Raw genomic sequence first — 22,631 nt, 5'->3', positions numbered from 1 at the left:
AAGTCGTGAGATTTTAAGAATCTCATTAGAGATAGTGGTGAAAGGATAAATAAATACATGGGGAATGGGGGAGGGAACGTATTTTTGATGTTGATTGTGGAATCATTATTCCTTACAGAAAGAAGAAAAGAAAACAAATATTTTTTTTATTTGAAAAATAAAATAAATTATTATTATTATTATTATTATTATTATTATTATTACAGCTACCTAGGCTTGGTATATGGGATGCGGGTGGCGCTGTGGGTTAAACCACAGAGCCTAGAACTTGCTGATCAGAAGGTTGGCGGATCGAATCCCTGCAACGGGGTGAGCTCCCGTTGCTCGGTCCCAGCTCCTGCCCACTTAGCAGTTCGAAAGCACCTCAAAGTGCAAGTAGATAAATAGGTACCGCTCTGGCGGGAAGGTAAACGGCGTTTCCGTGCGCTGCTCTGGTTCGCCAGGAGCGGCTTAGTCATGCTGGCCACGTGACCCAGAAGCTGTACGCTGGCTCCCTTGGCCAATAAAGCGAGATGAGCGCCGCAACCCCAGAGTCGGCCATGATCGGACCTAATGGTCAGGGGTCCCTTTACCGTTACCTTTAGACTTGGTATTTTGAGCAGAAAATCAAAGGGAGTCTGCATACTAAGAGAGGCCTGAGGTCCAAATGGGTAGGCAGAGTGCATTGTGGGATGAAGATGTGGGTTTTCGTATCATTAAGAGAGCATTGGTCAGAAAGTTGAGATTGGTAGACAGCTGCCCTGTGTGGTGATCCACTGAACTGCAGGTAATCACTTCAATGAGTATCCTGTCCCCCCAGGCCAGCCATTGACTTCTCCTAGGCGGGAAAGCGCAGAAGAGGGTTTCCAGTTGGTGTTGAGCCCAGTGTTAGAAACTGAGATATGAAAGCTAGGATCTCAATGGCACCTTAAACCTAGGTGGCTTTTTTTGGTGGTGGTGGGGCTATTGGATTGTTGTTTTTATTTTTATTATGTATTTTGTGGTTTTATATCTTGATTTTATTCACTGAACTGCCCTGAGACCCCTGGGTATAGGGCAGAATATAAATTCAATAAACAACAACAACAACAACAACAACAACAACAACAACAACAACAACAACAACAACAACAACAATAGGTTAGGGGCTCAACAACGGAATGTCTAGGAACACTTTTTTATAACAAGAATAAAGGTAAAGGTAAAGGGACCCCGACCATTAGGTCCAATCGTGGCCGACTCTGGCGTTGCGCCGCTCATCTTGCTTTATTGGCCGAGGGAGCCGGCGTACAGCTTCCGGGTCATGTGGCCAGCATGACTAAGCCGCTTCTGGCAAACCAGAGCAGCGCACGGAAACGCCATTCACCTTCCTACAGGAGCAGTACCTATTTATCTACTTGCCCTTGACATGCTTTCAAACTTCTAGGTTGGCAGGAGCAGGGACCGAGCAACGGGAGCTCACCCTGTCGCGGGGATTCGAACCACCGACCTTCTGATTGGCAAATCCTAGGCTCTGTGGTTTAACCCACAGCGCCGGAAATGAATGAACTGCAGATAAAATATTATGTTCATTTTTCACATGGGCTACTTGCCCACCCCTGTAATATTCTTAAGAGGGTCTCTTCTCCAGCCTTTAGAGAGAACATGGAAGTGGGGAGGCAGAATAAGGTCCTCCTTTCCTTCTACTCTGCCATTTTTATCTGAAATATTCAACACAGTACTGCACCCAGAGCTCAGAAACTGCTCGCCCTAATGAAATTCCCCATCGCAAAATGCGCCTAGAACAATGGGAGTTTCAAACACTGGTTGAGCCTTGCCTGAGCCACAAGCTCTTCCTGAGCTCAGACTTGTTCCTGCATCATTCCTTATCCCTGGCTTGCTCCGTGATCCTTCCTCCTGGGTTGTCCTCCTGCTCTGATTTACTCTTTTGCTCCCGACTTCTGGCTGGTCCCACAACTCCTGACTCGCTTCAGTCTGCTGTCCAAAGCCCAGTCCTAACAGCATCAGGCTTGAAGTAAAGTCTGCAGAAGTCAGACTAGCCCTCCCACATATTCATTAGCCCACTTTATGCACAAATAATAAATAATAATAATTTATTATTTATACCCCGCCCATCTGGCTGAGTTTCCTCAGCCACTCTGGGCGGCTCCCAAGCAAGTATTAAAAACAATACAGCATTAAATATTAAAAACTTCCCTGGACAGGGCTGCCTTCAGATGCCTTCAGATAGGAAAGCTACTTATTTCCTTCACATCTGAAGGGAGGGTGTTCCACAGGGTGGGCGCCACTACCTAGAAGGCCCTCTGTCTGGTTCCCTGTAACCTCACTTCTCGCAATGAGGGAACTGCCAGAAGGCCCTCGATGCCGGATCTCAGTGTCCGGGCTGAATGATGGGGGTGGAGACGCTCCTTCAAATATACAAACGTGTGTTAGTCGGTGTGGAAATAACTAAGTGAACGGGAAAATTCAAAATGCTAAACGTTTGTAAAGCACCATAGCTAGTGTGCTGGGCCCTGGGGTAACCCATGAAATACAGTCCAGGTCCCGTCCAGAATACAAAGGTTCCGCTGGGAGTCAGTCCAACAGGGCCGAGGCAGGACACGAGAAAGGAAACCAGGCAAGGAGATGTACAGGATCTCAGGCAGGATCTGGCATACAGCAATGTTGCTCCTGCAACCAGGGGCAGGGTCCGACAGCCTTTTATCTTTGTCAGGGTAGTGGCCGGTCCTGATTCCCCGGTGACTTACCTCCCTGTTTCGCCTGAAGACGAGCACTCCTCCTGTGAGTACGCAGGTCTTTCCTTCTCTAAGACCTTAGTCTCTGCAGCTCCCCAACTGGTAGTGGAGCAGCTGTAAGTGATGGCCCAGCTGAAGGTAACGAGATAATCCCCGCATCTGGAGCCAGGGCAGGCTCAGGCCCCTGACTCGGCCCAGCTGGTGTTTCTTGCAGGGGTACCTGTGCAGACTAGGACTCTTCAGGATCAGGCTCCAGGCTTGGTTCAGATGATGCCTGAAGTAAAGGATCCGGTGCAGACTGAGTCTCCTCTGGTTCCGAGTCTGAGCCCGAGTCCCAGGCCATCACACCTAGTAACTTAGAAGCAATTGGGCTAGTAGTTCCGTATGAGTAACAGATACACTCATCTAATTTATTTCATGGAGCATTTTTACCTGGGAGAAAGGACACCCTCTTTAGCTCTTGGTAGTAACTTCTGTCATTCATTGCTAAACAGAAGAAAGAGACACCATGAAATGCTGCATTTTCATCTGATCAAATTATTTTAACTTCCTTAAACTCTGTGATTTTACCTTACAGCTATTTGCCGTCTCCACGCTTGGCCTTAGGGGACCTTGGCTTTCAGCACGCTAAGGGACTTTTGGCAGCCAACTCAACAGTGACCCCAATTACTCAGTTTTCTCCCTGAAAAGTTTGTAGGGCATTTGAGTTTTTGAATGATCCTGCTTCCTATTTAAAGCCCTTTGTATGTTTCTGTGCTACCTCCTCTCTGCTGTTCATGGTACTGGGTTTAGTTTTGTTTTGTTTCACACAGGATTTCATAGACCTGATCCCAGGATGTCACCTAATGTGTCATAATAACAAAGGGACTGATGTACAAACTGAGAAGTTTCCAATCTAAAGTTCACCTCTTTCTTGGTAGTATTTAGACAAGCTGGTAGCCTCTCTCTGCCCTGCTCCTCATCTGCAATGCGGCTGTAATAATTGTGGCCAATTTTGGAAGAAATGTAGTGTCTGTGTCACCATAAATGAGATTGAGCTATGTAGTGAGGAACAGGCTTTATTCTTGGGGTCTATAGGCGGGAAGGCCTAAGTGGTCTCCCTCTAGTGCAGGATTTTCCAGACTTGGACCTCCAGCTGTTTTTGGGCTACAACTCCCATCACCCCTGGCTAGCAGGACCAGTGGTCAGGGAAGATGGGAATTGTAGTCCAAAAGCAGCTGGCGACCCAAGTTTGGGAAACCCTGCTCTAGTGTGTCCTTTTCCTTTCTTTTATGTAAGCGTACAGTTCCCACAGGGACACGGGTGGCGCTGTGGGTTAAACCACAGAGCCTAGGACTTGCCGATCAGAAGGTCAGCGGTTCGAATCCCCGCGACGGGGTGAGCTCCCATTGCTCGGTCCCTGCTCCTGCCAACCTAGCAGTTCGAAAGCACATCAGAGTGCAAGTAGATAAATAGGTACCGCTCTGGCGGGAAGGTAAATGGCGTTCCGTGCGCTGCTCTGGTTCTCCAGAAGTGGCTTAGTCATGCTGGCCACATGACCCAGAAGCTGTATGCCGGCTCCCTCAGCCAATAAAGCGAAATGAGTGCCGCAAATCCAGAGTCAGTCACGACTGGACCTAATGGTCGGGGTCCCTTTACCCTTTACCTTTACAGTTCCCACAAGGAAGAGTTTCACTTGTGCCATCCAGCGGATATCATGTAAGTGGTTACCTGGTATCTGCCCTATATACCCAAGAGGAACCCTGCAGCATACAAGTCTTTGCTGCACATGTGCCCTGCTAATAATAGTAATCATAATAATTATTATTTCCACTTTAGTATGTAAATTTGGGAGAAGCTCTTTGTGGGGGGGACAGGACCACAGTATGAGACATGAGACCCTTTCATTTCCAAAACACATACATACAGTATCTGTAGATAAGGCAGAACAAGCTGGTCTGAGCTATCGGCTGTTGGTGCACAGGTCAAGAGAATAGGTGTTTTCTGTGGTACTTCAGTGAAAGCCCTGGGCAGCTTACTTATTAGGCTAAGTAAGTTTTAGGAGTGCACCTAAATACAAAAAGCAGGGGTGCAAGAGCCACTTATTTGCATACATATATATTTTTCCAGTTCTCTTGTTGGGAAGCTGTGATTGCCTTTGTTTCCCTATTGAGGGTCAAGTCTGGGTTCACCTCTGGGTAATGTGTGAAATTGCCTAAGTTTCATACATGACTGAGGAACTGAACCTGGGTTATCCCCACCTAATGCTGAGGGCCATTTCACACAGAACGCAGTAAGGATGCTTGAGGAATTCGATTCCTATGAAATCCTATGTGACCTAATCCACATTTGAATGTTCAGATTGGAACATTTACATTTTTCTGGAGGAGGGAGGGTCTCCGAATTTTGTGATAAAGTTCTCAGAGAGACTATATTTAGAAAAGCATATAGTACTGAGTTAAAGCACCTACTCAAATGCATATGTTTGTGGTGGTAATGCATATTTAAATAAAAATGTAAATAAGAATAGACATTCAGATTTCTTTTTAAAAATATATATTTAAAAAATCACAGATTCATTCAGAAATAAAACAAAATGGACTTATGAATGAACATAATGTGAAATTGACATGAACTGGAAACAGAACGATCCATTCATCCTTACAGTGGGAAGCCCAAGGGGCACAGCTAACTCAGAGGCTTTGCCAGTCATGACTCCTTGACAAATATGCCATTATGGCATACGGATCTGCAAACCTCTGTTGGTTGAATTTGCACGTTGGTTTGAGACAGACACATGCAATGTCTTCCACATCTGTTTATATAATCAAGTGAAGCAGGCCTCTGGCATGACTTGTTTATTTGTACCACATGATACAGACGCTTCTGCACCTGTTGGCAGTTTTGCACCTTTTCAAAAGGACTCCCTGAGAAGCATTTCTCACCTTGGGCTTTTCTGATGACCACATCTGAGGGTGATAATACTGTCCCTGCCTTTTTTACTCAAAGGGAGAAGCAGGGGCTGGGTGGACTTCCAAAAGTTTGCTTTTCAGCAAAGGGCCTTATTTTTGTTTCTCTTGGCCTCATCCTGTTGTAACCGATGATAAGATACCGCCTGAAACAAGGGGCAATGTTCTCCTAATAATGCAAGGCTGAGGGTGGCTTCTACTGACCTTTTCCCTCTTCTGGAGCTTTCAGTGTTTTAGTATGTGCGGCTTGCTCTGGAAAGAATTTATAATCGGGAGGCTGTCAAAGGCGGCCATTGTTCTCACTGCTCTGAACATGTGGGTCAGATACAAGTGCTTTCATATCCCCCAGAGCCAGGAGCTGGCAACAAACAAAGAGCAAGACTGAATTCTTCAGAGGCATCAGGAAAAGCGTTTTGCATATTTTTCGGCTGCTGATTGCTCCGGGAAGAAAGACATCCCCTCTTTCATAACTGGAATTTCTCTCCGAGGTAGAAAGACGCTGTCTCCTGCAGCTCGCTGCTTCGTTGTTGGACTGAGCCAAAAGCAGCAGCAGCAGATTCTCTCTACAGGTGTCCTGGGCCAGTATGATATCTAGGTGGAAATGATCAGCTCGGTGGAGTTAGACGTGCCTTGCCTTCTAACTTAAACCCAGGATGCCTTTGCTCCTATGATATGGACAATGGCCTGCATGATATGGATTTGGATGCAGAACCAGCCATGTTTCAGGTCAATGCCTTTCTTTTTACTTCTTGGTACACATGTAAACCTATACCTGGTGGAAGTGAGCTCTAGCCATAATCAATGGCTTAGTCTTTTAAAGTGCCACACATCGACACCACTTTTCTTCTTTAGAACATGTTAACCTGCTTTCTTCCAGTTCTCTGTACAAATCTGGTGTGTTTTCATTCTGCACATTGCCATGGTGGATTGTGTTTTGCCTTTAACAGTAGTCTCTTCGTAGTTACTTGAAAAGTGGTTTTGGTTAGAGAGTGGCGGAAAGAGAAGTTTTGGGTGGAAGACTGACTTGTCTCTTTTTGTAAGCGTAAAAAGGCGATACAAGAATGGCGTTGCTGGCTGTGGTGATGTGTACATTTTACCGCGCTGACTCCTCTGGTATTGGAGACAGACAATTGGGCTGGTTTGGTTTTTTTAAGATGGACAAAACTGTTTTGAGAGAGTGGCATTGCTTCCGTAGTGTATGTACACATTTCGTTTGCCCCGTGGGTGTTTCTGGTTAAACTGTTTTCTTTCTACTGTTTCGAAAACCTGCAAAACCTATTGGATCAGAGACAGCCATGATACAAAAGAAATGTGTGTGAGTACCAGGGCGAACAATGCCTCCAGGATACCACTTTCAACTCCCTTAGAAAAATATCTCTCTGTCCGTAGCCGTAGGTTCCAGGCATGCTAGATTCTCAGAAAGTTATTATTGTTTGCATTAAGGGTATTTCTTTAAAAACAACAACAACACTTTGTATGTCTGTGTGTGTTTGCTTCGTCCACATTAGGAGACTGAGGATGTTGAGAGCCCCAAGCGCAGCATCCGTGACAGCGGCTATGTAGACTGTTGGGACTCCGAACGCAGCGATTCCCTTTCTCCTCCCCGCCACGGAAGAGATGATTCTTTTGACAGCCTGGATTCCTTCGGCTCCCGCTCCCAGCAGACGCCGTCTCCAGATGTGGTGCTGAGAGGAAGCAGCGATGGTAAGCAGTGCTCTCCAGGGCTCCTTTTGAATGCCACACGTGGCTCTTCTGGTGTGAAATAGCTGGTGTGCTGCCGCTGGAGAAGCTGGCTTGGGTTTTGGAAGCGTGATGTGCCTTTTAATCCCTTGAAGTCAGAAGGGAACTCTCTTTGAATGCCAATTTATGGTCTAGAGCTTTGGGGGGTCACACTGTGGTGGAAGCTTTTTGCCTTATAATTACAAGCTGTGGAGGGGTGGGGGATGTCATTGCAGTCTAATTTATGTGGTGGCACTTCTTGGGCCTGAAATGTAAGGAGATAATAATAATAATAATAATAATAATCTGACCAGGTCTCTCCACCTACTCTGGGCGGCTCCCAACAGAATATTTAAAAAAACGATAGAACATCAAACATTAAAAACTTCCCTAAAAAAGGGCTGCCTTCAGATGTCTTCTAAAAGTCAGATAGTTGTTTATTTCTTTGACATTTGATGGGAGGGCATTCCACAGGGTGGATGCCACTACCAAGAAGGCCCTGTGCCTGGTTCCTTATAACTTCGCTTATCGCAGGGAGGGGACTACCAGAAGGCCCTTGGAGCTGGACCTCAGCGTCTGGGCTGAATGATGGGGGTGGAGATACTCCTTCAGGTACACTGGGCCAAGGCCGTTTAGGGCTTTAAAGGTCAGCACCAACACTTTGAATTGTGCTCGGAAATGTACTGGGAGCCAATGTAGGTCTTTTAGGAGAGGTGTTATGGTCTTGACGGCCACTCCCAATCACTTGTCTAGCTGCCACATTCTGGATTAGTTGTAGTTTCCAAGTCACCATCAAAGTTAGCCCCACGTAGAGCGCACTGCAGTAGTCCAAGCGGGAGATAACTAGAGCTTGTACCACTTTGGCGAGACAGTAAATTGATTGACCTGGAGTCATGGTAAGAACATAAGGGCTGGTTAGATCATGCCAGTGACCCAACTAGTCTAACTTCATAGTATTGTAGAGTTTGAAAGGACCCTGAGGATTGTCTAGTCCAACCCCTTGCAATGCAGGAATATGCAGCTGTCCCATATGGGTATCGAACGTGCAACCTTGGGACTATCAGTAGCCTGCTCCAACCAACTGAGCTATCCAAGGAATCATCTTGTTCTTACGGTGGCCAACCAGATGCCTATGGGAAGCCCAAAAGGAGAACCTGGGGGCAGCCGTTTTCTCCCCACGTTTGATTCTCAGGAACTGGTATTCAGAAGCATGCTGTCTCCAAACAGGGAATCTGAGCATAGCCGTTGTGGTGTAGGGGGGAAACCTAACATTTAGTTAGCAGATGATATAGCTAGTCAGGCATTTGCTTGCTAGTTGATTTATTTAGATATGTACAGGCCGCCTTTTAGGGTTAAACCACTTGAGGAGGCCTTCCGCACGCATGCAGATCAGTCGGCTGCGACATTAAAATGCCATTAGCAATAAAATGCTAAGAACTAGCAGTATCACCAATCACAACAACCTGCAGCACAGTGTAAAAAAATAGATTTTATTTTTTAAAATTACAATATTGCAGTTCTGTATTATGGAGCAGCACACAAAAAAATAGCATGTTCTTTTCTTTTTTAAAGAAGAAAGCAGTTTTAAATAAATGGGTCTTTAAAGCTTAAAGGCCTATACTGATGGGGACAAGAAGGTTTCAGTTGAAACAGTCCCATGGACATGGGGACCCCACTGAGAGTGCCCGACATGTTGTATACTTGTGCAATTTGTACGAAAATGGAAGTATACAAGTGGGATACGGGATGCAGAGCTCAAGGTGTGAACTGGATGAAGGTGATCCTTCAGGTCACCTGGTCCCAAGCTGTTTAGGGCAGGGACCTTCAAGATACCACTGGACTACACCTCTTGTCCCTTGTGGTTGGACATTCTGTCTGATTCTGATGCGAATGGAGTTCAGCAACATCTGGAGAACTACAATTAGTAGACTCGGATCTCTGTCCCTGCCCATGTTGATGTGCAACACTACCAAGGGACGCGGGTGGCGCAGTGGTTTAAACCACTGAGCCTCTTGGGCTCGCCAATCGGAAGGTCGGTGGTTTGAACCCTCGCGACGGGGTGAGCTCCCGTTGCTCTGTCCCAGCTCCTGCCAACCTAGCAGTTCGAAAGCACACCAGTGCAAGTAGATAAATAGATATCACTGTGGCGGGAAGGTAACTGGCATTTCTGTGTGCTCTGACTTCCATCACGGTGTCCTGTTGTGCCCGAAACAGTTCAGTCCTGCTGGCCACATGACCCAGAAAGCTGTCTGCAGACAAATGGCAGCTCCCTCAGCCTGAAAAGTGGGATGAGCACTGCACCCATAGTTGCCTTTGACTGGACTTACCTGTCCAGGGGTCCTTTACCTTTTGCAACACTACCATCTTTGAAAAGAAAGTAAAAAATGTTTAAAGGTCTTGAGTTCATTTTGTACAGTTGTTCAGAAGTTTGTTTCCTTTCTCCCACATTACTTGAACTTTGGGTCATCCCATGAAGTTGAGCATCCTGTGGCTAAATCCATGGGATGATCCTGAGTTCAAGTATTATTGTAGGTTCATTACTGGCTTTGATGGCTTTTTGAAAAGGATGGGGGTGGGGGTGTATCCATGGCTATTAGCCAAGGAATCTCCGTCTTCAGAGATGGTATTACTCTGAGTGTCATACACTGGAGATAAGCAACGATGGATGACCACTGCTCCTTCCAGAGACATCTGGCTGGCTGCTGCTTAAAATGCTGAATGAGACGGGCTTTGATCAAACCCAGCAAGGCAGTTCTTGTGTTGTCATCTAGCTATATCTGTAGTGCAGCTGCTTGTTGAATATTTCTGCTTAAGACAGCTAAAATATTATGCCTGCAGAGAGCTAGAGGAGTTTTTCTTGGAGCTGTGTGAACACAGCAGTTATTGTATTTCTGACCTTCAAATTCAAGATTATAATAGGAAAAATGTATTATAGGACGTCCCCGTGTGTTCTCAATTATCACTGCTAACTGAAGATTTCCCTGTACAAGGGGCGATACTCAATTGTGGTTTTTTTAAACGTTTAATACAATAGAGATGTGGGTCATTAAAAAAAAATGCCCTCATTTATGCAGTCCCATGTGCAGTGTGCAAGTGTGACCTTGTGAAACTTCGAGATGGATCTTAAAGCACAATAGCTTTTACTGACAATTTAAAAACTTGATTCTCACTCTTAAGTAGCGACAGGAATTTATGCTTCATTTACCCATTGAATTTAAGGAGCACTTTTGTATGTGTCATGTTCTGTGGCAATTGACACTCTGAAGCCTGCAAACCGTACATTCGTTTGTGGGGGAAGGAGATGGACACCTTTGCACGAGATAATTGCAGTGATCCTCCTACTGGCACACTTGAATTAAGCATTTAAACTTGACTCTTTTCTTTCTTTTTCCTAATTTCTTTCTTTCTTTTCCACACAGGCAGAGGAAGCGATTCGGAATCTGACTTGCCGCATCGAAAGTTGCCAGATGTGAAAAAAGACGATATGTCTGCAAGGCGGACATCTTATGGTGAACCCAAATCAGTTGTGCCTTTTAACCAATACCTCCCCAATAAGAGTAACCAGACTGCCTATATTCCGGCTCCTCTCAGGAAGAAGAAGGCCGAACGGGAGGAGTTCAGGAAGAGCTGGAGTACTGCTACTTCTCCCCTAGGAGGAGAGAGACCTTTCAGGTAAGGACTTGGCCACTTCTCAGGTTACCAAGCCAGAGCCACCTAAACCTAACAAGTGCATCTCCCATTCACAGGTGACCAATAGATGGTTTCTGGCCTTGTTCTCTCTTGCTTGCTTAATTGCAAGATGGCAATCATATGGAATGCAGTTTGACTTAGAACATCACATAAACAGCTCTGCTATACTTAGTTTATTGAAACATTACTATAGAATTACTTAAATGAGTTTTGCTGTGGACATAAGGTTGTTTGACCTACTTCGTTTTTAACAAGTTGCTGGGTTTCATATTAGTACCATGTACGTTACTTGAAGCCAGAACTTTGGCTCAGATGCTCTAAAACCTTCTCACGGATTGCCGTCACGGGTGCTACAGTTTTGTTCTCATCTCTCTCTTTCCTCAATTCCCTCCCAAGTCCATCATTTCCAGGAAGCCCTTGGCTTAAGGCCTAAGTCCTCATCCCTGACTAACACAAAAGCCTCATTACAGTCAAACCTCGGCTCCCAAATGCTGAAAACCCGGAAGTCAGTACTCTGGTTTTCGAACGTTTTTCGGAAGCCAAACATCCGACGCAGCTTCCGCTTGAGTGCAGGAAGATCTTTCAACCAATCAGAAGCCGTGCCTCAGTTGTCGAATATTTCAGAAGCTGAACGGGCTTCCGGAACGCATTATGTTCGGCAACCGAGGTTTGACTGTATGTATAACTGCAGTTGTTCGTATTCTGCTCTTGTTGCCTCATTCTTTTCTTTTCCCTTGCTGGACTACCAACTAAGTCTCAATCACAAATGCCCTTGACACAACAACCTTCCATTTTGTGTGTGTGCTTATTTTATCCTGTAAAGTGCCAAGGGCACTGATGGAGCCCTGAAGGATAGTGAAGGAAGTAGCGTTATTTATTTACTTTTTAATATAACTCCTGTCCCACTTTATAGCCCAGAGAGGCTCTCAAAGTAGCATACAAGAGATTCTCCCACTGCCATTGGGCACTGTCTACTAGGCATCTAGCTCACTGAAGGCCTCTGAGACAAGGTTATTGGGCTAAGCAGCTGGAAGTCACTGGAACCAGTGACAAGTCTTTCTTTCTGACCATTGACAGGCAGCTGTTCTGACTGATTTGGCACAGTCACACAGACACATGCTGCCTCCTGGCAGTGATTTACATGAACCACAACAGTCCCCGGGGTCAGATGTCATTTGCTCCATGTGTCTGCATCCATGGAGACACTGGTGCATGAATGTTCTGAGAATATCTGAAGGTGTTTCCCCCACCTAAATGTTGTGATTTTGAAAATGAATATCCCATCTTCCTCAAGTTTTCCTTTATTTTAAATCTGGATATAATGTGTTCGATCCAGACTAAGTTCATTGGACTTGCTTCCCATTGAACTTAAGCCATGATTTACTTCCTCCATTGATTTTGATGGGATGTTAATACAACGAGTTTATTCTAGATCCAGCCTGGTATGTTTCCGAGCACAATTCAAAGTTTTGGTGCTGACCTTTAAAGCCCTAAAGGGCCTCGGCCCAGGATACCTGAAGGAGGGTCTCCACCCTCATCATTCTGCCCAGACAATGAGGTCCAGCTCCGAGGGCCTTCTGGCAGTTCCCTCACTGCCAGAAGTGAGGTTACAGGGAAGCAGGCAGAGGGCCTTCTTGGTAGTGGCACCTGCCCTGTGGAACACCCTCCCATCAGATGTCAAGGAAATAAGCAACTATCTGACTTTTAGAAGGCATCTGAAGGCAGCCCTGTTTAGGGAAGTTTTTAATGTTTAATGCTGTATTGTGAATTTAATATTCAGTTAGGAGCTGTCCAGAGTGTCTGGGGGAAATGCAGCCAGATGGGCTGGGTATAAATAATAAATTATTGTTATTAAATTATTCCAATATGTGTGCATATATTCAAAAATGCGAGTGTACTGCCTTTCGATTCACATCCACATGTCAAAGTGGTGGTATCCTGCCCCCTTTAGTAGTGGCTCACATTTAAAAAGCCACCTCTCCTTTTAATTCAGTGCGGAATTAACTTAACCTGATCTGCACGGTCGCAAGCAGCAACAGGTAAGGCAGGACCGTGATGTGAAATAATCTGCCCTGTATGACTTGTTAGCAAAAGCCACCCTGAAACTATCGAAGAGGAACAAACCGAAGTACTGGCACAATCTGAAGAAGAGTGTTTGGGCTGTTGCGTTTCTACTGCAAACCCCTCTGGGAAGCCTGTTCAAGCAGAAGTGAACCAAGGAGAGCCTTTACGTCAGTCTTCTACACATTCTGCCAAGAAAGCAACGGGGCCCAGAAATCCCGAAAAAGATCCCAAGGAACTGGGCAAGCTACGAAGGATTGAGCAGGCCGGTATTAAGATCATGCCGGCTGTGCAACGCTATGGTAGCAGGTTAGCTCTCCCGCACTGCGGGACTTGGCGTGCGCATGCATTTGGTATTTGCCATGCTGTGTGGTTTTTCCTGGGTTTTGCTGCAACGTCACGAGAAAAATAACCTCATAAAATGTGCCTGTTGCTTCCTCGCCGGAATTCACTGCAAGGTTTTAGAAAACAATAGCTGGGAATTGCAGGCCAGCGCGCTGCAGTATTAGCTGTTATTAAACACATTACTTGCAACTGAGCGATTATGGTGCAGGAATTTTTGGCTGGAAAAGAGTTGTGTGCTCTAATTACTGTGCCCTCTTAACAGGCTCTAAATGTGCAATTTTCTTGGAGCGGTTGAGCTTCGCTTTCGTGAGCGCAAAGCAAAAATGAGGTTAAGCAGTTGCATTAAAGGATGTCTAATTTAAAACAGGAATCGTAAAAATATTCAGCTCGTTACATTTTTCTGGTAGAGCATGGAGACTGTTCAACAGTTTGCTGTAAGCAAACACGTGACAATAATGTCATCAGCAGCCATCCCTTCTCTTTCAGTTGTTCAGGCATGTCTGATATGAGGGTAGCTTGTTTGTTTCGGCTTTTCTACCTGTGGATATTGCGCAGGGTGGATCAGTTAGTTGGGCTACTCTGTCAGAATACAGACATGTTTGTGCATCCATGTGCAGCTTGACACATGGAGGAGTCTGGCTTGGGGTTTCTGGCATTCCTGTTCCTGTTTGCTTGTTTGTTTATTTTGCATTTCAAAAAATCAGGCTTGTGTATCTGTTTCAAACTCTTGCTGATGGAATAAGAACAGCAGAAGGGTGTGAGAGAATGCCCATCAAACGTGCAGTATTTTATATATATATATATATATATATATGCAGGTTTTGGTGTTTTCGGGTATCTTCCCGTGTAAGAGTTGGGGTGTCTAGGCGACGTTTCGACGAGGTCTCACTCGTCATCTTCAGGCTGGTGCTTTCGGCTTCTTGTTACTGGAACAGAGCAGGATCTCAGTGTTTGAGTTCCTATAAATACTGTTGAGGGGGTGTGGTGTATAGCCTCCAACGTTCTGGGCAGAGAGGAAGTTCCCAGGTTATTGTGCCTTTTCTTCTTTTGTTCATTAATTACTTGAGGGATATCTTGAGTGATTTCTTGAGTGATATTCTGAGTACCACTTAGGAGGGTCATTAGGTGTGGATTAGTTGCTAAAGCTTTCGTGTCTTGACCTCTTGACCTTGTGAAGAGTTTTTCTGAGTTTTTCTGAGAAGAGTTTTTCTGAGAAGATGGCTGTACTGCACTTAGTTGTGCTCTGGCTTGGCTTCGTGTATAGGGGCGAGCTGTGGTTTTGTGCCCTGTGCCAGCCAGATCTGTGTAGGGATTGCAGGGGGGTGCAGCATCCGGAGGTGCCACTATGGTTTGGCTACTGGATGGTATACCATCCAGTAGCCAAACCATAGTGGCACCTCCGGATGCTGCACCCCCCTGCAATCCCTACACAGATCTGGCTGGCACAGGGCACAAAACCACAGCTCGCCCCTATACACGAAGCCAAGCCAGAGCACAACTAAGTGCAGTACAGCCATCTTCTCAGAAAAACTCTTCTCAGAAAAACTCAGAAAAACTCTTCACAAGGTCAAGAGGTCAAGACACGAAAGCTTTAGCAACTAATCCACACCTAATGACCCTCCTAAGTGGTACTCAGAATATCACTCAAGAAATCACTCAAGATATCCCTCAAGTAATTAATGAACAAAAGAAGAAAAGGCACAATAACCTGGGAACTTCCTCTCTGCCCAGAACGTTGGAGGCTATACACCACACCCCCTCAACAGTATTTATAGGAACTCAAACACTGAGATCCTGCTCTGTTCCAGTAACAAGAAGCCGAAAGCACCAGCCTGAAGATGACGAGTGAGACCTCGTCGAAACGTCGCCTAGACACCCCAACTCTTACACGGGAAGATACCCGAAAACACCAAAACCTGCATTCCTGTACCCGTGAAAATCTACGAAAGCATATATATATATATATATATATATATATATATATATATATATATATATATATATATGTGCAGGTTTTGGTGTCTTCGGGTGTCTTCCCGTGTAAGAGTTGGGGTGTCTAGGCGACGTTTCGACGAGGTCTCACTCGTCATCTTCAGGCTGGTGCTTTCGGCTTCTTGTTACTGGAACAATCTTTTTATTTTATTTTCGAAGAAAAAAAGGAGAGAGAGAAATAAAAATAAAATAAACATACCTCAAAAAACAGTACAAAATCCAAATATCGAGATTACTCTGAATCTTCTGACTTCCCCTCATCCCTTCCATAGGTCCTTTTGGTTCTATTTTCAACTGCATTTCAATACATCTCCAATTTTTTCATCTTCCTAAGTTAGCTATACATTCTGTTACATTACAAGTGTATTTAAAATCCTGCTAATGTTTTGACCTGTTTACATTGGTTTTGTATATACTTTATAAACATTTCCCATCCTTTTTTAAATTTCTTGTTTCCTTGATTCCTGAGCTCCCCAGTTAGTTTTGCCATTTTGGCATAGTCCATCAACTTGATTTGCCATTCTTCTCTGGTCAGGGTTGTCTCTTCCTTCCATTTCTGCGCTAGTAACAACTGACATACATAAACAGTTTCCTCTGGTCTTTTGGAATCTCAGTACCTATAATTTCTAATAGAAAAGCTTCTGGTTATTTTAAACATCCCCCCCCATTTCATTATATATCATTTCCCATAATTTTTTAGTTACATTGCAATTCCACCACATATTATAAAAGGTACCTTCTTTTTCTTTACATTTCCAGTATATATTGGTACTTGTTCTACACATTTTTGATAATTTTACCAGGGTTAAATACTACCGGCAAATCATTTTCATATAGTTTTCTTTCAATAAAGTGAGTACATGCCGTAAATTTCAGATCTATTTTCCATAGCCTCTCCCAATCTGTCATTTGTGTCTTATGTCCCACATCTTTTGCCCATGGTATCATCACAGATTTGACCTGGTTCATCTTTTGTATCCCATTCCAGGAGCAAATTGTACATTTTTTGACAACAATTTAAAATTATCTTCTAAGATCTCTCTTTGAAATCTTGATAACTCATAACTAAAACTTTCTTTTTATCCATTTTTTAAAAATCATTTAATTGATGATATTCTAGCCAATCTGTTACCAGTTCTCTCAAAGGTGCAGTATTAATATTGTGATGAATTGCAGGTCCAATGGTTATGCATAAAATTGCATACAGTCAAACCTTGGGACTGCAGATAAGGGGAAGAGAGAGAGAGAGAGAGGGAGAGAGAACACACCCTCAGAACCACCGTGCCAAGTAGTTTTGCCCAGCAAGCAAGGCAGAGAGCTTAAAAGCTCTTTTCACGTCAAGTGACCCCAAGGAGACCCAATGCGAAAAGAGCTCAGAACTTGACTTGAGTTGCTTCACCTAGATTGCCTTCAACTACATATGGTGGAAATTGCACAAGTCAAATGCTGGTAAGACAAGGGATTGCTGCAACGTATTCTTGGTATGAGACCCAATAGTACTGGTTTGCTACAGATGCAGCTGCAATAAAACTAATGGAAATGGCTTAACTGCAAGTAGGGCTGCTTGGTGAGCACACACACACACACACACAAACGAGAGATTGTTCTAAACTCAGAGTTGCTTTGTCAGGAAAGTCCTGGTCAACATGAACAAAACAATGGACGCATGAGTATCTTACTCGTGTGAACAGTGTAGCAGAGCAGCAGATTAGTGTAGCCTGAAGCTTTTATTTTTTTGTGGAAAATGGAGACAGCCACTTCCAAATCATGCTGCTCATGCACAAAAACATGTTTTCATGAGCAAGCTTGATTGCATTCAATTGCTCAAGTCAGATGCCGGCACGTCGTTGGAAGCAGCCAGGGCTGGCCCAAGGCATTTTGCCGCCTGAAGCAAAGGGCAAGATGGTGCCCTTGCATTCCAAGTAGAGGAACTGACCGGACTGGCAGTGGGGCAGTTCCCCCCTCCACAACTGTGCCTGGTTTTGCAGGCTGGTTTCGAGAGCTGCCGTTGCATCTCTACCAGTATCCGAAACTGTAAAAACCAAAGTTCAAGTTCCATTTGCTGAAAGTGTGCAGAGATTCGTGAGAGCTTCAGGCACACCTGGAAGTCGCCGTGGGGAAGATGTGCAAGGCCCCATTTTGCAAGGGAATGCCTGAAGCCACTTTTCTGGTGCTTTTCCAACGATATCTCATGTATTCGGTTGTATGGCAGGCAATAGCAGAACCCCTGTTAGTCCCACATGGGGACTAACGTGTGCAATAACCAAGACAACGGTGTTTGAACAACAGCATCTGTGAGGCTTAAAGGAGAACCTTGGACATGACTCAAAATAGCAATGAAACACAATGCTGTCCATCTCTCCCATTCTGGAGAGTTTGCAGGCTTACACTGGGTTTAATAGGTCTAGCACATGTGCTTGGAGGAGGTTAACAGCCTTTTGATCATTATGCACAGCTCCAGCCTTGCAACTTCCGGTCCCCCCTTCAAAGCTGCAGATACAGGTGGCATAGCTGTCAACTGTCCCTTATTTGGCGGGAAAGTCCCTTATCTGAGCGCTGTGTCCCGCTGCTGTCCCTTACTGATGATGTCCCTTAAATTTCCTGGGTTTCAAAGGAAGCAGCTCTTCTCCCTCCCTCCCTCCCTGCCAGCCAGCCAGGGAGGAAGGAGGCTCCAACTGTGTTGCTTGGCTGCGTTGCTCACCCAATAAGGAGTCTAGGAACGACTGAGGGTGGAGCTTGCATGCCTTTTGCTGATCAAATCGGCCGCGTTGCCTGGAGACTTGCCGTTGCTCAGCGCTTCCCAGCGGAGAGGTGACGGTGGTTTTCCTTGCTGCATCCCCTTTGCCGGGTTGCTGCGCTGTGGGAACCACCGCTTGAGGCTTCGTTTGGCTGCTGGCTGGGTTTTCTGCCTTTGGCTCGGAGGGGCTCAGAAGTTGAACATACCTGTGTTCGGAAAATCCCTTATTTTGGCTGCTGGTCCCTTATTTTCGAGGCTGCTGGTCCTTTATTTTCAAATCTGTAAGTTGACAGCTATGACAGGTAGACAACTCAGTCCTTTAGCCAAGGGCAGCAAAGGTTGGGGGAAGCGCTCTGGTGTCATCTTATCTGCAGGACTCCTCATGCTCTCTTCTCAAGGACCTCTTGAGCTGCCTTAGGTACAGCAAGATGTTCAGGGTCTGCAGCAGTAAGTGATTGTTTCCTCCTCCATTGTCGTCCTGAAATACTGTATTTTCTTAGGCGCCAGGTGCAGAATTTGAAAGTGGTGGTGCTAGAAGGCAGGGAATGGCTGCCAAAGAGGAAAGCTGTGCTTTAGTGGCAAGCTAAACACCTGTGCTGTTGTGTTTCCTTTGCCCTACCTTTCTGCGCCCCATCTGGTTGTGAAAAACCCAAGATGAACTTAATTAGTTTTCTTCTTCTTTTTTAAATACACATGGCGGCAGAGAGGAAGGAAACTTAAAAAAATATTGTGTTAAGAGCATTTAGAAATCTCCTTTTTCTTTCCTGTTGGTGTTTTCCACAGATTTGTCTGATACAGTAAGCCGAACTATTCCATAGTGAGACCCTACAGGGTTCTTCCTGGGGAGAAACTTCTCTGTGTCTTCTTGAATCAGGACATACAGTTAAGCTCTCACCTCGCTAACCATGAGTTGTAGTGGCAGTAAAAGGGACTAGGAAGGAATAAGATAGCTGTGAGCAATTCTCTGGGAGCCTGCACATGTACATGATGTTGCTAAGCCATAGTTTGGTTAAGCACGCCATGCAAACCAGATTATAGGAACATGCAAAGCCAGTCTGGGAAGTCCCTTAGGGAAGCCATAATACTTTAAACTAGTTTATAACTGCTTTATAAGCTTCTTACTTGTTAGCATAAAATCAGATTTCTTGACCCTTCATGTGACGATTTGCTACGAGGTAGGCGAAAACCAAGTGGCTGGTGCCAATTTGCCAAGTGGAAAAATTCCTACCAGGCCCCTCAACGGCGACCAACCAAGGTCCATAGCAAGGTCAAAGAACGAAACCTTATAGGGTGGGAGGGTGGGAAAACAGGAACAGCTGGCGGGCAGCAAAGAGGGAGATCCCTGGCCTATATAGGGCAGGCCACGCCCCCCAAGCCAGCCAATTGGCCTGCTAGGGGGTGACACGGCCGGAAATCCCCCCAATCGTGCGGGGCTGGCCTCTACCCACCGCGCGCATGGAGGGGCTGTGAAGCCTGCAACTCCTGAAGGCGGAAGTGGCTTTGTGCTATAAATTCTTGTAATGCAAATAGCTTCATTTTCCTTTGGGTTTTGCCTGGATTGGGACAACATTGCCTCTTGGGGCCTCTGGTAGACAACATTAGTCTTGGCTGATGATACTGTTCACGGTTCTTCAAGAGCTGGGATAGCCATATTATAAAAGAGGCATTTTTAAAATCATTTTTATAAGAGAGGTTCCATAGGTTCAGGGTGTTTCAGGGGTGGGAAGAAAGGGCACCGGTTATATTCTGCATCTTTTCTTTTAATGAACTTTTTTATTTTCCCACCTCAAGGTTAATAGATGAATATCAGTGACTGCAGTCCTGTTCTCTGATGTTCGTCAATGGGACCATAACCCAAAACCTGCAACAGAGAGGATGGGCGGGGACTTCTGCTATTACTGTAAAGCAAAAGAAATTCATTTTAAGAAATTATAAGTGCTAGAAGGAACCGTAAGAATCTAGAGAGTGTCTTTCTGTTAAGTACGTGGCCAGAAGCTGTACTGATAGTTTTTGATTAGAGGAAAAAAGAAGTGTTTTAAGTGTTTTTGAGAATAACAGTGCCTCTTTTAAATGGTGAAAGGAGCAATTCTTGTTCTGTTCATGTTCGTTCCACAAATAATTAAAGCAGGAAATAAAGATCCGTTGTCACTAACTGTGCATGCATGGAATTCCGGTTTTTGCAGCATGAAGTCTTAAATTATGAACGCTTCCTCTGAACTAACGGCACGTCCAGCATATTTTGTTTGCCTTTTTTAAAGAAATATGGAGAGTCGTGTTGTCTTTTTTTCATTTCACATCTGGATTTCCCATTTAACTTTGCTATGGATCAGTCAATTGCACATGTGCGAAATGGATGAGCTTACTCCAGACATCATCCTTCGCAAAGAGAACCCCTTTATGCTGAGCTATCAGCGAAAAGATTCTGGGTCCGAAGAAGAACGAGATGACAGGATTCCTGACCTAGAGAAGGATGATTTTGCTATACGCAGAGCAAGACTAAATCAGCCCAAACTTACGTTGCCATTTAACCAGTATCTACTTGGATCTTATGCAAACAAAGATCGAGGTAAAGTGGAAGAAGGGAAGAAACACAAGAAAAAGCAGGAATGTTCAAGGTGTGCTATTCTACTTGTTTCTGTATTATTTAATTTGGGATTTATTTATTTTTACCAGGCAATGATGTTGGCACTTCAGTGTAAGCTTCCCATTTTTCAGTGGGTTCACAGGGGAGGTGGGGGAATTCAAAGCTCTCTGCAAAGTTTCTCTGGCTGCTCTATTAAAAGTTGTAGGAAAGGGGAGGAGTGTCTGGGTCAGTTAAATTTGGACTGGGAATAGAAAGTGTAGAATATAAGTTGGTTGGTTTGACAGCCACTGTTCTCCTAGTCTCCTAATTAAGGGTAGAGTCTTCCACAAGACTTAAGAAAAGGATATAATACGCAGGAGACTCTGGGATTCCCTCCCAACATTCTACTGTTTTTTAATCTAAAAAATAGCATCAGAAACTGAAATCAGAAATGGGAGGGAGAATGGCTGTTCAACGCTCTTACTTCCTGCTGTTTCTTTCATTCAACATTACTTTCCTCCTGCTTGACCCCGCAATTCCTCCCACTCAGGTGGGAAAGGAACCGTTTGTTTGTTTGTTTCTTTGTGTGTGTGTGTGCTTGCTTGCTTGCTTGCAGCATCTATCTATCTATCTGTCTATCTATCTATCTATCTATCTATGGTGAAAACAGATGAATTCCAGTTGCAGTTCTGTTAAAGTGGCAGTTGCAAGGATCTTGGAAGACAAAATTCATGACTCTTGACCCATTATCTAGCTTGGCTCTAAGGGTTGTTTGTCTCTCCAAGTTGTGTTACACCAAGCTGTCAGTTTCTTTTCTGCATAATGGCTTGGGACACGTTTATTTCTGCTAATGAAGAAGCTGCAAAAACAGTTCTTGTTCACTTTTGGTCAACCCCTTGTGGAAATTCCTGCAAAGCCCTTTCTCTCTCTCTCCTTTTTTACAATAGCTATATTGAGCTCCAGACATAATGGTGGGCTGGGTGTGGGTGATGCAACACACAAGTGGATGTTGAGCAAAATGTTTTTACTGCATAGCCATAGTCCATTTTGCTCGTTGCTGGTGTAGGGAATTATATGCATTGTAGGAAAAGGCATGAGCAGTGACATTTTTAGGGAGCTTACGCGATTTACTCTTTATGCTTTGAGAAATATCTGCATACAATATTTTTAACTGGGTATAGCTTTCTTGGAGAGTGCAGAAAGTCTTTTGTGAGAACTGTGAGCTCCTGCTGCTTTTAGCCATATAAAAAGTGTTGCCTTTGTGGCGACAATATAAATGCCAACATTTACAGTCCCAGCGTCTAACTGGTGACTAATGTCTTGGAATGGCATCTGAAGAACGTGTCCAAATCCTTGGATGCCGAGCTTGGGAATGGTTAGCAGTAAAAGAAAATCCCCAAGATTTGCTATATTGGGAGACAAAACTTGAATTCATTGCGGCATAGGAAGTAGACGTCATCGTAACTGTCAAAATGAGAGATTGTTAATAAATTAAATATTGTTTCAAAAATGCATCAATGGGGTTGCTTGTCTCTGCCCATAATCTGTTGTTTGTCTGTAGAGAGCAGGCCTGGCCAAAGAGGTGGCATTTGGCAAGACCTGAGCTTTCTGTCCCAATGTTGCCACCGTTCCTGCTTTGCTTGAAGCACTCTAGAAGGTCAGACGTAGCATGTGAACATTCTCCTTTTGCACCCCTCCAGGTTAAGGAGGCCTCTTCCAGGTTAAGGAGGCCCACTGAAGGTGCCATGCCAAAGAGCTTCCAAAATCTTGCTGCTAGCACTGGTAGACAATAACTATGTAAAAACGGGGGTATTGTCTCTCAATGGGGCATACCAGCCACTAGCTGAAATTGCAGCAATAGA

At 44.7% G+C, this 22,631-nt stretch overlaps 1 protein-coding gene across 11 annotated transcripts in view; it reads left to right on the top strand.

Annotated features, from left to right (window-relative positions):
• The window catches only part of LIMCH1 (LIM and calponin homology domains 1), a 223,720-nt gene that overhangs the window by 140,460 nt on the left and 60,629 nt on the right, over positions 1 to 22,631 (top strand). For 10 of the 11 annotated variants that reach the window (XM_081208635.1, XM_081208634.1, XM_081208633.1 and 7 more), the window contains exons 7-10: positions 7,171 to 7,366; positions 10,801 to 11,053; positions 13,160 to 13,441; positions 20,537 to 20,821. In XM_081208635.1, the coding sequence (XP_081064761.1) occupies positions 7,171 to 7,366; positions 10,801 to 11,053; positions 13,160 to 13,441; positions 20,537 to 20,821 (1,016 nt within the window). Of the gene's footprint in view, positions 1 to 6,101; positions 6,389 to 7,170; positions 7,367 to 10,800; positions 11,054 to 13,159; positions 13,442 to 20,536; positions 20,822 to 22,631 lie in introns of those variants that run through there. The other variant, XM_081208639.1, reaches the window with a different exon arrangement.

Source organism: Podarcis bocagei (assembly GCF_964188305.1).
Source record: "Podarcis bocagei genome assembly, chromosome: 9".
Taxonomy (NCBI): domain Eukaryota; kingdom Metazoa; phylum Chordata; class Lepidosauria; order Squamata; family Lacertidae; genus Podarcis; species Podarcis bocagei.
The sequence above is the reverse complement of the archived record's forward strand: the minus strand, read 5'-3'. Positions and strand labels throughout refer to the sequence as shown.